Source organism: Mycteria americana, chromosome Z (genome assembly GCF_035582795.1).
Source record: "Mycteria americana isolate JAX WOST 10 ecotype Jacksonville Zoo and Gardens chromosome Z, USCA_MyAme_1.0, whole genome shotgun sequence".
In the NCBI taxonomy this organism is placed as follows: domain Eukaryota; kingdom Metazoa; phylum Chordata; class Aves; order Ciconiiformes; family Ciconiidae; genus Mycteria; species Mycteria americana.
Genome location: NC_134396.1, coordinates 59916110 through 59931880, shown reverse-complemented (window position 1 = coordinate 59931880; position 15771 = coordinate 59916110). Strand labels below are relative to the sequence as shown.

Here is a 15771-nt window from a genome sequence, read left to right as displayed (position 1 = left end):
GTTTATTTTGTTATCTCAGACCTGTAATTGTAAAATGTAACCTTATCCCCTAATTAAAAAGCAACTGTCATGGCATTCTGGCATTTAAAGCCTAAATCTTTGATATTAACTGTCCTTAAGGAAGCAGTATTTTGCCAACCACTATAGAAGTATTTACATCTGATTTACTTTATATTTGATTGAAAGTTTAAGTAAATCCCCAAATATTTTGCTATAGTAGTTCTGAGACGTGGAAAATAAAATCTCATGTGGCATTTAGCAGGATTTCTTAGAGTTACAACTGAAGTAGACATTTAATTGACAGCAGATCTTTTTATTGTTATTTGTTCTTATTATTTCTGTATCCATAAATAATTAAAATTATGCATTCTCAATTAGTTGTTTTGTTTTGGCTCAATAAAGGACATTTCCCTTGTGGTCCCTCTTGGATTTAGTCTTTCACATGCAGCACTGAGACTGTTTTTGGCTGAGGTACTGGATCAGATTCCTTTCTGAAGCTACCGAATTCGCTGCAACCTTGTGGCAAAGGGGTCACTACAAATCAGTTATGCTTTTTTCCTCCACAGTTTTGCATTGAGCAAACAGAACAAGAAACCGAACCTGATGCTTGCTTACTTTCTGCCTGCCATACCAGTCTCTTCATTCACTTGGCTAACTGACAGACAGCAAACCCTCACCTGTATGGCCTTGTTCTTGCCTGATATGCATTCGTGTGGATAAGGCAATGGCCATTGGCTTCACAATACAAAGTCAGTGGCAGGACTGGCTTTTAAAGCATTCCTGCCATTCCCACATTGAGTCTTCGTCCTCAAAAGGCACACCAGCCCCTAGGGATTGTTGTTGTTGTGACAGTTTTTTGAGGCTGTGTGGTGAGACAAATCCAAGGCTTGATCTAGCTTAGAAAAGAAATCTGTGAACAGTGTAAGCATTTCACCTGTAGGTAATGCATGCCATCAGTCTAGACTGGAGTTTTAGTGTTTGCAGAATTTGATGGATTTGTTCCCTGTATCTAATACTTCATTGCCTTTATTATTATTATTATTATTATTATTATTTTACTGGGAATTGCTTTCTTTGCGCCTTTTTTTCCTCATTCACCTAATTGTGTTGAATGTCAGTAACAGGATTTGAGTTCAGACAACTAGTTTTAGCTGAGAAGGACAACAGCAGAGGAAATCTGTGTTTCAGAAAAACAATAAGGATTGTTGCTGTTGTTTGAAAAGGAGAAGGAATTTTTTTTTCTATACTTTACAACCTAATCACTGTTTAGTATCTGGCAATGCAACATATGCAATATATTATTATACCAATACTACTATTACCACATTTCTGTGTGGTAATTTTTGGCTGGATGATTTCTCCTGGTGGAACCGTTTCATGAAACTATAAAAAGTACTTTTTCTTGAGTACATATGGGTGATGTTTATGTGGTTTTCTTCTTTTAACTGTGAATTCTGAGAGCAGACAGAATTTCTTTTACCTGTATAAAATGTATATGTGTGTGTATGTGTGCCTCTGCAAGCCAAATTGCCGGACAAGAAATGCCCTTTTTTGGGTTAAAATTTTGTGGAATATTTAATGACTAGCTTCCAAAATACAGTTAGGAAAACTGATCAGTTAAATGTCAGACATTTCTGCTGGCAGGCTAGAGACAGTCATCTGTATTGCTTTGGTGTTGATGCTGGAAATACATTATTCATCTCATGTCATCCATTGCTGGCAGTTGCAATTTTGGTTGCGATTATTTTTACGTTGAATTTGACCAGTTGTGCTTATGATCTGCTTGTGAATGCTATTCAGATTGTTTATATTTCTGGTAATAGGCTGGATTCAGCAATTGCAAAGGTCTCAAAATAGCCACAACTCTGAGTACTATTCTTACCATATGGTTTGCATTATACATGGTGTAGTTCTACTATGTTAATTTCTATCAAAAAAAGTGCACCTTTTGAATAAGACTCTAAGTATAATCATGGGAAATCTTATTTGATCATAGTATTTGTCCTGAGTTGCTGTCCAGTTTTACCTCATCAAGAAAAAAATGAAAATCTTGTAGCAAACAGAATGCATGAGTCTCTTGCCCTTTCTTTACATATAACTGAGCACTATCTTCAGAAAGAGAAGTTTTCCTTAGAGAAAATGTGTTTGTTTTGGTTACCAACTTTCTCTGCAGCCTTTGTGTGTTTCATAGCCTTTACGTTTTGAGAAGACGGAAGATAGCATTTTGGGGAAGTAATGTTGCAACACTGTGGACTGGCATGATGAGTTTTGTACATCTCTAGGTGAAATACAGTCCTTTCATCAGGCATGGATAGATGGAACATTTTTTTGCCTCAATGGCTTCTTGCAGTTTAGAACTAAAAAATAAGTTTGAAAGGTTGAGATCTTTTTGTTCTAAAATCTTGAGATACGCTTTAACCAGGAATGGTAGTTCTTTTATTAAAGCTAAGAAGTATTTTACCTGAATAAATCAGTTTTAATTGCAAAATAAAATCTTCAGGTCACTTCTTGATTCTGGCTTATTATGTGGCATGTTTAGGGTAGCTTTATTTATCTCTTCCATTGATTTTTAAACACATTGGGTGGAGGGTTTTTTTAATCCATTTAATTCCAGTGAAAAACTGAAACTCAGTGAAGCTTTGGTTTGTTTTTAGGCTATTTGTATGTGATACGGTCCATATATGTCTTTAACCTTTAAACTTTTATATTTTAGTTCTCATTCTTACTACATACATGTATCACCTTATGGAATGATACTGGGTAGATTCTACAATCTTGTACTTTGTGTAGGATGGTGCTTATACAGTTGGCATTTATCTTGCTTCTAAAACTGACTTAATAATTTGGTTTAAGCTGGTATCAATAGTCACAGTGATAAAATGACATCTACTCCTTACCTCTGTGGAGGGACACTGTGTTGGGTTGACCTTGACTAGCTGTCGGATGACCACCCAGCTGCTCTCTCACTCCCCAGCTGAACAGGACAAGGGGAGAAAATAAGATTAAAAAGTTAATGGGTTGAGATCAAGACAGGGAGGTCACTTCCCAGTTACCATTGAAGGCAAAACAGATTCAACTTGGGAAAATTCATTTAATTTACTGCCAATTAAGAATAGAGTAGGATAGTGAGAAACAAACACAAAAACTAAAACACCTTCCCCCACCTCACCCTTCTCAAGTTCAACTTCACTCCTTTGTTCCTGACTCCTCTACATCCTCCTCCCCGAGCAGCGCAGAGGGATGGGGAATGGGGGTTGCATTCAGTTCATCACACATTCTCTCTACTCCTTCCTCCTCACACTCTTCTGCTCCAGCGTGGGGTCCCATCCACAGGAGACAGTCTTCCATGAACTTCTCCAAAGTGAGTCCTTCCCACAGGCTGCACTTCTTCACTAACTGCTCCAGTGTGGGTCCTTTCCACAGGGTGCAGTCCTTCAGGAACAGACTGCTCCAGCGTGGGTCCCCCACGGGGTCATGAGTCCTGCCAGCAAACCTGCTCCAGCATGGGCTTCTCTCCATGGTGCCACAGGTCCTGCCAGGAGCCTGCTCCGGCGTGGGCTCTCCACAGGGTCACAGCCTCCTTCAGGCATCCACCTGCTCTGGCGTGGGGTCCGTGGACCTCCATGGGCTGCAGGGGACAGCCTGCTTCACCATGGTCTTCACCACGGGCTGCAGGGGAATCTCTGCTCTGGCACCTGGAGCACCTCCTCCCCCTCCTTCTTCACTGACCTTTGTGTCTGCAGAGTTGTTTCTCTCACATATTCTCACTGTTGTGCAGTCTTTTCCCCCCCTTCTTAAATATGTTGTCCCAGAGGTGCTACCACTGTCGCTGATGGGCTCAGCCTTGGCCAGCAGCGGGTCTGTCTTGGAGCCGGTTGGCACTGGCTCTATTGGACATGGGGGCTTCTGGCAGCTTCTCACAGAAGCCACCCCTGCAACCCACCCCAGCTACCAAAACTTTGCCATGCAAACCCAATACATGACAGTGCACTTTGCCAGAGGTAAGCTGTAATGTCACCCAAATGCAACACATTGAAGTATAAACCTTAAAAAAATATACTCAAATTCTGTGTTTTTGTTAAGAAAGCAAAATCTCTAAAGTGGAAAAGAATCAGTAGACTTGAATGTGTCACACCTTTTCACAACAGCTAATTCCTTTCATTGCAAGGATTTTGTCTGATTTTAGTGGTTCTTTCTAAGAATAAACTTAGCATTTGGGAATTGTGCAAAATGAAAAGCTTCTGATTAGTTTCACATTATAGCCACTTCTGTTTCCTCACATCAAGTCGGACTGAGGGCTTTGTACTGTTGTTACCTTTTTGTAGCCATCTCCTTTCCCACTGCTTCACTCAAGTCTAACAGCCACAGTGAGAGCCAATAATAGGTAACTGAGGTTGTTCTTACAAGCTACCTTCCTCTCCAGTTTCTCCTTCCCAGGAGTTCCTTCTTTCTCATATTGCAAGGAGCAGAAATATCCTAATACATTAAAGAAAACCCATGCTTTTTTTTTTTTTTTGCCTTTTTTTTTATTTGAAGAGAAAAAGATGCTGAATTGTCCTTTACCTTCAGTAACTTGGGGAGAAATAAAAATTTGCTCTTCCAGCTCTTTCTGCTTAAAACTGTAGGTTTGCTTCTTGGTTCTTCTTCTAATAACTTTTCAAGAACAGGTGTCTTAAGATAGCTTTGTGCTTGGGTGGGGTGTTATGAAGGAGATTAATGACTGAGGTTTTGTTTGCCAGTAAGTATAGCACCTGCAGAAAAGCATTTTCTTCAAGCCCCTTATCCTAGGACATTCTTAATGGCATATGAATTTTTCACACAGTGATTTTATTTAGACTTACACAGCTGACTTCATTATTCATAAACATATTTCTTGGCAGTTGTCATATGAATAAACTGGGCTTGTATTATTTTTTTCCTTCAGGCATTTCCTTTTGTTATGTACGAGTACTAGAAGGATTTAATTTGCTTCCATAATAATACTTAACACTTACGTAGTGCCTCACATTATTTAAAAATCATTATCGCTTTTCTTTTTCAACTTCCTTTAAAATAGCTTCCTCTTCCACTTTTGCTTCTGTTGTATTTGTTTGTAGTGATAATGCACACCTTCATTCTAGTTAGGATTAAGAAAGTAATAAGGGTTTTATTGTCTTTGATCTTCTGATTGTTTAAGCTCCAATTTATTTAGAATTACATGTTGAATTTTCCACCCAAATTTCTTGCTTTGCAAGAGAGTTTTCTCTTCTTTTTCCCATACTGTGAGGAAATGGTTAAGGCCTCTGATAATCAGTGCACATTGATATAATTCTGGTTTTGCCTTGGTTACTGCTTTGGGGGAAGTGTACTTGCAGGCTGAGGAGAGATAAATCATCCATCTGTAAAGCACTGACTGCATTGTATGTTAGTCTGCTTGTACGGAGAAGTGGAGATAAGGTGTGATAGGATTTTGGGGTTTGTGCACAGCATGATTCTCAGGTTTTTTTCTGCCTCCTTGAACAGAGGAAAACTGTAGTAACAGAAGTTGCTGTGTTCAGGCCAGTAAAGTAGTAGCATCCTTAAGAGAAGATATGTCATTAGCACAGCTGTGGTTGCAGGGTCATGAGGGTGCTCAACACCTTAGGCCTTTACACCTATATTGAACTTCTGGAAGGACTGAGTGATGCTGAATCAAGTATTTTCAACTTCCAGTTCAAGTACCACTTAGCTATTCTCCCTAAAAATTGAAATGGCTTCTTCATGATATGCAGAGTAGAGATGGCAAATCATACTTAGCTTTTAGGGTTAAGTTATGATAGACTTTACTATACAAGTTAAATGTTTTCAGTAATCTAGCAACTATATTAAACCATTTCCATGTGGTTTTGACTCTTTAGTAGACAATCCATTTTTCTTTTCTTAATTAGGTCTTTACTACTGTGCTGACTCACCCAAAATGTCCATAGAAGAATAATGGAAGCCCCTGAATACCTTGATTTGGATGAAATAGATTTTAGTGATGATATAACGGTAAGTAGAAGTCTTATTTTATTTGCTCAAGTTGAGACAATCTTAGCTATCTCAATCCTGATATAACAAACAACACTATTGTTAGAAGCCACACGCCTTTTTACCTCATGTATAGGAATGTTTAAATAGGTTGAATCTAGAATAAAATAAGGTGTTTTGTAAGGGAAATCTCTAATAAGGTTGGAAGGAAAACTTGATTCCTCTCCTTCAGGTAGTAAAAATAACTTGCAAATCAAATTAATAAATGAGTTTTATTTCTAGGTTGCTTATCTACTGTATTGTCTTGAATGAGTTATATGCTCTCTAATGCTAGCCTTATACACCAAAATGATGTTTACCTTTTTTATAATTGAATGTATTTAAGTTGTAAAAAAACTCCTGCCTCTCTCACCTCTGAATTGCTCCTTTTTCATGTAAGTTGTTACTCTGCCTTTTCCACCAGTAGCCATCTGCAAATACAGCAAAATTTTATCAATAAGTGTGATGTAGCTACCTGTGACATGGTAGAGTACAGGAAGAGGCAGAAAGACTTCTGGGGATTCATAGACAGCACTGATCCTTAGTGTCACAAAAATATTGTTATCCTTAATCCTTAGTGTAATGTTAATCCTTAGTGTAAGCAAAAATATTGTTCGTCTACAAGGTTAGTGGTTCTTATAGGAAGCACTGATACAATATATTCTATTACTCATAATAGTACTCCTACTGCCAGTGTTTCTGCTTTTTGTGTAATGGAGTTGCTAATATGTTGAATGTCCGATTAACAATGGACCTGAATACATAAATTGAATCCACTAGAAGAAAATTGTTAATTCAATTTTCAGATCAAAGAAAGTATGCTGCCACCTCCTTCCACTTTTTTTATAATTTTATAGTTTTATTTCTTTTTTTTTTTTTTACAAGGGGCCTGGTTTTTCCTTTAGCATTTGGGACTCTTGATTCATTTTAAAACATTCCAGATGCTTTATTTGCAGACAGATTCCTTTTGGAGAGGATTTTATTTTTACCTATTGTGATGTTGAATTTTTATTAAAGAGGAATATGGCAAATGCCCAAAATATTATAAGACAAAGAGCCAATATTGAGCGAATAACTTATTCTGGGCAACTTTCTTTTTATTACTGTTATATGCTAGATCATGTCCTGGTGTCTGTTTCTATACTCAGTTTTGTAAAACTGTAAAACATAATAGATGTAACCTCTCCATGTCTCTCCCATTGTGGCTGTTGCTGCATACGGGTGGGTTAGGTTACTCACTTTTCCGCTGAACGGCTCAGGCTGCCTCTTTTAATAGGCTGTTCTTTCATTGGATGCTGAACCTTGAATAAAAAACCAGCACAAATTATAGAGGTAGCAGTTTTACTCCCTGCTTTAGCAGGTAAGAGAACAAAGGATTCGTTGCCAGAATCCTGATTAACAAGAGAATTCATGGTTATTCTAGCGTTCTACTCATATCTCACCGTATACAAGTTAGAGATACCTGACCGTCACATTTTATCATTAGCCTGCCGTGAAAAGAGCAGCTGCACAGCATCGGTGTTAGCAATTTATATTGTTCCTGTTAGCCGTCTGGTTCTAATCCAGTGCAGAAAAGTACTGACTAAAAATAATGGCAGCAAGAAGGCTGTTAAAATGATGCACTTATAAATGTACCTGAGTTAGAAAGCCACTGTGTATAGTCCAGACCCTTGTAGACCATTTCAGCCAAAATGACCAAAATGTAATCGACATAGAAAATAGACAGGATTTTGTTTTAAAAGGCAAATAGATATGTAAGTGGTTTGGGTTTCTTTTTATTGGTTTACATTGCATTTGGCATAAGAAAATGAAACTATACAGTTCTCCAAAATCATAGACTCATAGAATGGTTTTGGTTGGAGGGGACCTTCAAAGGTCATCTAGTTCCAACCCCCCTGCCATGGGCAGGGACATCTTTCACTAGATCAGGTTGCTCAAGGCCCTGTTGTGGGGGGTTGACCTTGGCTGGCCACCGGGTCCCCACCAAGCTTCTCTATCACTCCCCCTCCATCAACAAGATGGAGAGAAAAATACAACAAAAAGTTTGTGGGTCTAGATAAGGACAGGGAGATCACTCATCAATTACTGTCATGGGCAAAACAGACTAGACTTGGGGATATTAATTTAATTTATTGCCAATCAAACAGCATAGGATAATGAGAAATAAGAACAAATCTAAAAACACCTTCCCCCCAACCCTCCCTTCTTCCCAAGATCAGCTTCACTTCTGGCTTTTCTATCTCCCCACCCCAATCAGCACAGGGGGACGGGGGAATGGGGGTTGTGGTCAGTTCATAATGCTTCGTCTCTGATGGTCCTTCCTCCTCACACTGTTTTCCTGCTCCAGTGTGGGGTCCCTCCCATGGGATACAGTCCTTCATGAACTGCTCTAGAGTGGTCCTTCCCACCGGCTGAAGTCAGGAACAGACTGCTCCAGAGTAGGTCCCCCACGGGGTCACAGGTCCTGCCAGAAAACCTGCTCCTGTGTGGGCTCCTCTCCACAGGCCACAGTTCCTGCCAGGAGCCTGCTCTAGCATGGGCTCTCCACAGGCTGCAGGTTTCTTCAGGGCACATCCACCTGCTCCAGCATGAGGTCCTCCATGGGTTGCAGTGTGGGTATCTGCTCCACCATGGTCTTCTCCATGGGCTGCAGGGGAATCTCTACTCCAATGCCTAGAGCATCTCCTTCCCCTCCTTCTTCGCTGGCCTTGGTGTCTGCGCAGTTGTTTCTCTCACATTTTCTCACTTCTCCCTCACAGCTGCTGTTGTGCAGTGTATTTTACCCTTTCTTAAATGTATTATCTCAGAGGCGCTACCGGCATCACTGATGGGCTCAGCTTTGACCAGCGGCAGGTCCATCTTGGAGCCAGCTGGAACTGGCTCTGTCCCACATTGGGGCAGCCCCTGCTGTCTACTCACAGAAGCCACCTCTGCAGCCCCCGCTGCTAGTTTGCCACATAAACCCAATACAATTATCAGTGACGGGCATCCACCACTTCTGTGGACAACCTGTTCCAGAGTCTCACCACCCTCATCATAAAAAATTTCTTCATTATATTCAATCTGAAGTGACCCTCTTTCAGTTGCCCCTTGTCCTGTCACTACAGGCCCTGGTAAAGTCTTTCTCTATTTTTCTTTTAAGCCCCCTTTACGTATTGAAAGGCCATAAGAAGGTGTCCCTGCAGCTTTCTCTTCTCCAGGATGAACAACCCCAACTGTCTTAGCCTTTCTTCATAGCAGAGATTTTCCAGCCCTCTGACCATTTCCGTGGCCCTCCTCTGGACCCACTCAACAGGTCCATGTCTTTCTTGTGCTGGGGGCCCAAGAGCTGGATGCAGTACTCCAGGTGGGGTCTCCTGAGAGCACAGTCAAGGAGGCGGATCACCTCCCTCACCCTGCTGGCCGTATTTCTTTTTATGCAGCCTAGGATACGATTGGCTTTCTAGCCTGCAAGTGCACATTGCCAGCTTATGTCCAATTTTTCATCCACCAGTATCCCCACGTCCTTCTCTGCAGGGCTGCACTCAATCCCCCAGTCTGTATTGATACTGGAAGTTGCTCTGACCCAGGTGCAGGACCTTGGCCTTACTGAACCTCATGAGGTTCACATGGGCCCACTTCTCGAGCTTGTCCAGGTCCCTCTGGATGGGCATCCCTTCCCTCAAGTGAATCAACTGCACCACTCAGCTGGTGTCATGTGAAAACTTTCTGAGGGTGCACTCAATCCTACTGTCTGTGTCATTGATGAAGATATTAAATAGTATTGGTTCCAGTATGCACCTTTGAGGGACACCACTCATTACTGGTTTCCACTTGGGAGATTGAGCCGTTGACTGTAGCTTGTGGAGCATGGCCAATTCCTTATGCATCTAACCATCCATCCATCAAACCCGTATCTCTCCAAATCAGAGGCAAGGATGTTGTGTGGGACTGTGCCAAAGGCCTTACAGAAGTTGAGGTAGATGACATCCGCAGCTCTTGTCACTCTTATCGTAGAAGGCCACTAGCTTAGTCAGGCACGATTTGCCCTTTGTGAAGCCATGTTGGCTGTCTCTGATCACCTCTCTGTCACCCATATGTTTCAACATAACTTCCAGGACAATCTGTTCCATGGTCTTACTGGGCAGTGAGGTGAGGTTGACTGGTTGGTAGTACCCAAGGTCCTCCTTTTTACCCTTGTTAAAAATGGATGTGATATTCCCTTTTCTCCCATCACTGGAGACTTGGCCTGACTGCCATGACTTTTCAAATATGATTGAGAATGGCTTAGCAACTACATCTACCAGTTCCCTCAGGGCTCTGGAATGCAAATACAATGCTTATTTTGAAAACTAAGATGGTACTATTCCAGATCCATCTGGTATAGTATATTTGAGTGTAGTTTATACAGCAGAATAGATTTCTGGGACTCTTGTTTACATTAAACAAAAGTAATATTCTGTCTGCAATGACGTTAAGTAATGAAACTTATTATTTTCATTTATTTCTTCATAAATAACTACTCACAAGGAAGAAAACAAATTATTACCTTTAAGCTGCATTAAATGATAGGTACACTATAAAATTAAAAGTATGTTTTAAACTTTCTGCTTCTTCCCATTAGTACTCTTGATTTTGCCCATAAATTTATTCCTTCTTGTAGGTTGTACACTATTGTTGTGATTACCTGAAAGTTTCCTAATCCTTTAATTAAAATGCAGGATTTCTATTGCACTGGCGAATTGTGCAAATTGAAACTATTTTATTTCTTGTTTTACAGAAATAATACGAAATGGCCTAGCCATAACCAGAGCTCCTGGTGCTAGATATTTTTAAACTATTCGGGGTTGAGTGTATATGTTATTGCTCTGATCATTCAAATAGCTCTGTATGAATAAAAGTCTGGCTCAGTGGTGCCAGTGCAGGACTGGGCCTAATTTGAAAGTTTGTGAAATGTGAGTGCAGTAAATGAATTCAAACATAATTAAGCAGCTGTTGAATTGTCAGGTATTTTGAAACAGCTTGAAAAACTTCTTCATGTCAATCTTTTCCTGGCAGGGCAGATGTAAACTATGTATGGTCAGGAGTATGGTCGATCTCCTGGCCTCCCGTTTACTTGGCACGGGGCACCTGCTTCGGCTGCTGTCACCCTTCCTTGGCCATGGAAGGAGCTGGGTCACCCCTCAGGCTCACATAGGTGTACAGGCCACACACAGCCAGTAGACTTTGCCTTCCCAGTGACCAGGACTTCAGGGCTCAGCATGGAGGGTCCTACATAGCTGTGCAGGCACAGTCACTAACTGCAGTGGGTGGATTTATTTTCCATCCAGCTGATGAACTCATTGATAATTCTCTTTTTTTTTCCTCTCTCGCTTTTCAGAATGAAACAAAATGCAGATGGCCACTAAAATATTCATAGAAAGTGTTAGATTCAGGTAGACATTTTGTACCTTTACAGTGTTAGTGTCTATGTAGGTCTCCTTTGAAGTTAAAGGAGTTAAAAGGAGAAGTTAAAAATAACGTATGAAGGGTCTATATAAGATGCTATAAACAATGCATAGCACAAATAACCTAACCAGTACTCCAAAGATGCTGATCACAGCCATTAAGTAAGAAGTTTATTTTGGGGAGGTGTTATTTCTCACAAGCACTGTGCCAGCCTAATCTCTTTCCTCCACTTTTTTGCTCTGGAGCTGCTTAAATTGACACTACTATTGAGAAAAATCTTCCTGCAACCTCAGGCCAAGTATTATTGCTTTACTTGTTCTCGATGTAGCTTGCTACTCCCAAATAAATGTCTAGGAGAAAGGGTGGTGTTGCAGTTATAAATGATTAAGCAAATGTAATATGAAGATATTAATTTAATGGGGTTTGAATATTAATGAAACAGTTTATTTTCCACTATAGCAAATAAACTGAAATGAGAAGACTGTTAAATGGCTTACAGTAATAATAACACCTGGAAATAAATCACCTGTAATGAAGGAAGGCGTCTGCTTTTTCTATCTAAATAAAAACAAGGAGCTGTGCATTTAAGAGCAGGACACAGTCACTGTTGTCTTGATCCAGTGGAGGTGAATTTGCTGAGTTTTGATACTGTCTCCTCTTGGAGCAGGACATGGTCCTTAGTGTTTTGGGGGTGTCATGGTTCTGATGATGTGGTCTGAGAGTCACACTATGTGTCCAGCTTTGCCCTTTGACTCCATTTCAGGAGACATTAAAGTTATTCTCCACAACAGAATGTTAAAAAATAATTTTTGCTTTGTAATTTACAGGTTTTTTACTGTTTTGTGTATACATTTCTGTGCCACTACTCATGATCCAGTATTTCTTCTTTCTGGTACTTCTCAGCCACAAGTGAGTCTGCAAGTGGCAGAGAAGTGGCACAGCACAGAACAGCCTTACTAGAGACTGAAGTTTTTTTTCTCCTGTTTTGGGTTTAAAATTAATTGCATTAAAATTTGAGAACCATGGGAAATGGTTCTTTGCCTCAGTCTTTAGTACTCAGACCAGTTATCCCCAGGGTATTCAGCCCCCTGAGCAGGAAGACAGGGACAGAGAGCAGAATAAACCCCGCTAAATCCCAGTTAACGACCTGCTACACCACCTGGGCTCTCACAAGTCTATGGGGCCGGATAGGATCCAATTGAGAGTACTGAGGGAGCTGGCAGAGGAGCTTGCTAAGCCACTCTCCATCATTTATCAGCAGTCCTGGTTAACAGGGGAGGTCCCAGACGACTGGAGGCTTGCCAGTGTGATGCCCATCTAGAAGAAGGGCTGGAAGGAGGATGCGGGGAACTACAGGCTTGTCAGCCTGACTTCAGTACCGGGGAAAATTATGCAGCAGTTCATCTTGAGTGCACTCAACAGGCACGTGCAGGCCAACCATGGGATCAGGCCCAGCCAGAATGGGTTCATGAAAGGCAGGTCCTGCTTCACCAGCCTGAACTCCTTCTACAACTAGGTGACCTGCCTAGTGGATGAGGGAAAGGCTGTAGATGTTATCTACCTGGACTTTAGTAAAGCCTTTGACACTGTCCCCCACAGCATTCTCCTAGAGAAGCTGGCAGCTCATGGCTTAGGCAGGTGTGCTCTTCACTGGGTAAAAAACTGGCTGGATGGCCAAGCCCAGAGAGAGTAGTGGTGAACAGAGTTAAATCCAGTTGGTGGCCAGTCACAAGTGGTGTTCCCCACCCAGGGTTCAGTTTTGGGGCCAGTCTTGTTTAATATCTTTATCAATGATCTGGACGAGGGGATCAAGTGCGCCCTCAGTAAGTTTGCAGGTGACACCAAATTGGGCAGGAGTGTCGATCTGCTCGAGGGTAGGAAGGCTTTACAGAGGGACCTGGACAGGCTGGATCGATGGGCCAAGGTCAATTGTATGAGGTTTAATAAGGCCAAGTGCTGGGTCCTGCTCTTGGGTCACAACAACCCCATGCAACGCTACAGGCTTGGGGAAGAGTGGCTGGAAAGCTGCCCAGCTGAAAAGGACCTGAGAGTGTTGGTTGACAGCTGCCTGAATATGAGCCAGCAGTGTGCCCAGGTGGCCAAGAAAGCCAGCGGCATCCTGGCTTGTATCAAAAATAGTGTGGCCAGCAGGACTAGGGAAGTGATCGTCCCCTGTACTCGGCACTGGTGAGGCCACACCTTGAATACTGTGTTCAGTTTTGGGCACCTCACTACAAGAAGGACATTGAGGTGCTGGAGCGTGTCCAGAGAAGGGCAATAAAGCTGGTGAAGGGTCTGGAGAACAAATCTTAGGAGGAGCAACTGAGGGAACTTGGGATTGTTTAGTCTGGAGAAGCAGAGGCTGAGGGGAGACCTTATTGCTCTCTACAACTACCTGAAAGGAGGTTGTAGTGAGGTGGGTGTGGGTCTCTTTTCCCAAGTAACAAGTGATAGGACGAGAGGAAATGGCCTCAAGTTGTGCCAGGGGAGGTTTAGATTGGATATTAGGAAAAATTTCTTTACTGAAAGGGTGGTGAAGCATTGGAACAGGCTGCCCAGAGAGGTGGTGGAGTCACCATCCCTCGAGGAGTTAAAAAAACGTGTAGAAGTAGCACTTCAGGACATGATTTAGTAGGCATGGAGGTGTTGGGTTGATGGTTGGACTAGATGATCTTAGAGGTCTTTTCGAACCTTAATGATTCTATGATTCTTTGAAATTTAAAAGGTTAACATTTGCATTAATTAAAATTCTGTAGTGCAGTTTTACATAATGAACAAATGTTTTATGTGATAAGGGAGGTTCTGTTTTCTCCTGAATTAATAGTGTCTGTTGAAGAAAATTGGGAATATCTTGCATTTGCATGGAATACTTGTTACTGCTTCTTGTCTCGTTTGCTGTTCATACTGTTCTTCCGTCCTACAAAGTTCTTAAGGGGTTTACTGAAATTCACTGTTTAAGGTTGGACATAGGCATGCCTTAAATGCAGAAAAAGAACCCAACCCTCAAACAGCAATCAAAAATGCCATTACATGCATTATCCTGGGAAGAAGCCCTTAGTTTTGTTACTGAATTTCACCATCAACCACAACACACTTTGATTAAATACCAAAGATCACAGTAAGCATTGACTAACAAAGCAATCTGATGTGATTACCTGTCACATTGTCACTTACGCCTTTGGGCATGGCCCTCAACTCTGGTTGACTTGGTTACTCTAATGGTGAAATGTGAGAAACAGTGTTTAATTTTGTATGTAAAACAATTTAAAATTATTGAATGAAAAGGGGGAAATAATTTTAAATGCCATTGAATAAGCATTAAGTCTAAAATTCTGTTCCAGGGAAGGGTTGCAATCTCAACCTCTTTTGCTGTTCCTCTGTGATACCGCTAGTAACCTTGAAATTTTTGGTTGAAGAAAAGCTAACAGACATTACTGATGATCAGAGCTGGAGCTAGAGTATGAGAGAAAGTACTTCTAGAGGGAAGAGCTGGCAATGGATTGTGCTTATGGTTGGGAAAGGTCCACTTTAAAGAGTAATTTTAGTTGCTTCCTGGACCGAAAGCCAGTTCTCCACATCTTGACCACGAAATACAGAGGGCAGAAATTTAAATGCACAGAAGTCTTTTTGAGGACAGAGGTGAGTGGGAGGAAATCTGTTAATGAAATCAAACCAATACGATTAAAATGCATAATCAAATTTATAACATTTAATAGATTTTTAGTGGTGGGAGGTGGTAAATGTTTCTGTTTCAACATTTTAGTGCAATGTTGAAACAGAAAGAAAATCTGTTCTTCCAGGAAAGAACAGGAAAAAAGACAGAAAGAAAAATGGCTTTCTGTTTTTGAGGTTGCCTGACAAAACACATAGCAATGGAATACAAAAGGCCTCATTCTAATTGAATTACAAACTGTGTAATAGTTTAAACTGCACCAGCTGGTCTTATGAAGCTACCATATTCCTTGGAGACGTGTTCCTTGGATTCTCTTTAAGAATCTTACTAGACCAGTTCAACATTGCCTTCTGAGCCTTTGTGCTGAAATAGCAAGATGTATAGCTTAACAGCTCAATCTTTATTAAACAACAACTAGAGTGAAGCACAGCACATGGTGTTTGTGCCTGTGTGTGTTTAACTTGCATTAATTTGTATTTAGTAGCATCTTTCTCCCTGTCTCTGTTCTTCTGCTCTTTGTTGCTTCAGGCTGTCACATCCTGGAGCAGTTGCAGCCCTATAGACAACCCCTTGTTTAACGGGGATTGGAGTTACTGGGTAGTTTTGTGGAGTGCTGCTACACATTGTAATTATTAAGTTCAGTG

At 41.2% G+C, this 15771-nt stretch overlaps 1 protein-coding gene across 7 annotated transcripts in view; it reads left to right on the top strand.

Annotated features, from left to right (window-relative positions):
* The window catches only part of SNCAIP (synuclein alpha interacting protein), a 95710-nt gene that overhangs the window by 31974 nt on the left and 47965 nt on the right, over nt 1-15771 (top strand). For all 7 annotated transcript variants that reach the window (XM_075527384.1, XM_075527383.1, XM_075527388.1 and 4 more), the window contains exon 2: nt 5907-6009. In XM_075527384.1, the coding sequence (XP_075383499.1) occupies nt 5953-6009 (57 nt within the window). In that variant the 5' untranslated portion in view covers nt 5907-5952. The remainder of the gene's footprint in view (nt 1-5906; nt 6010-15771) is intronic.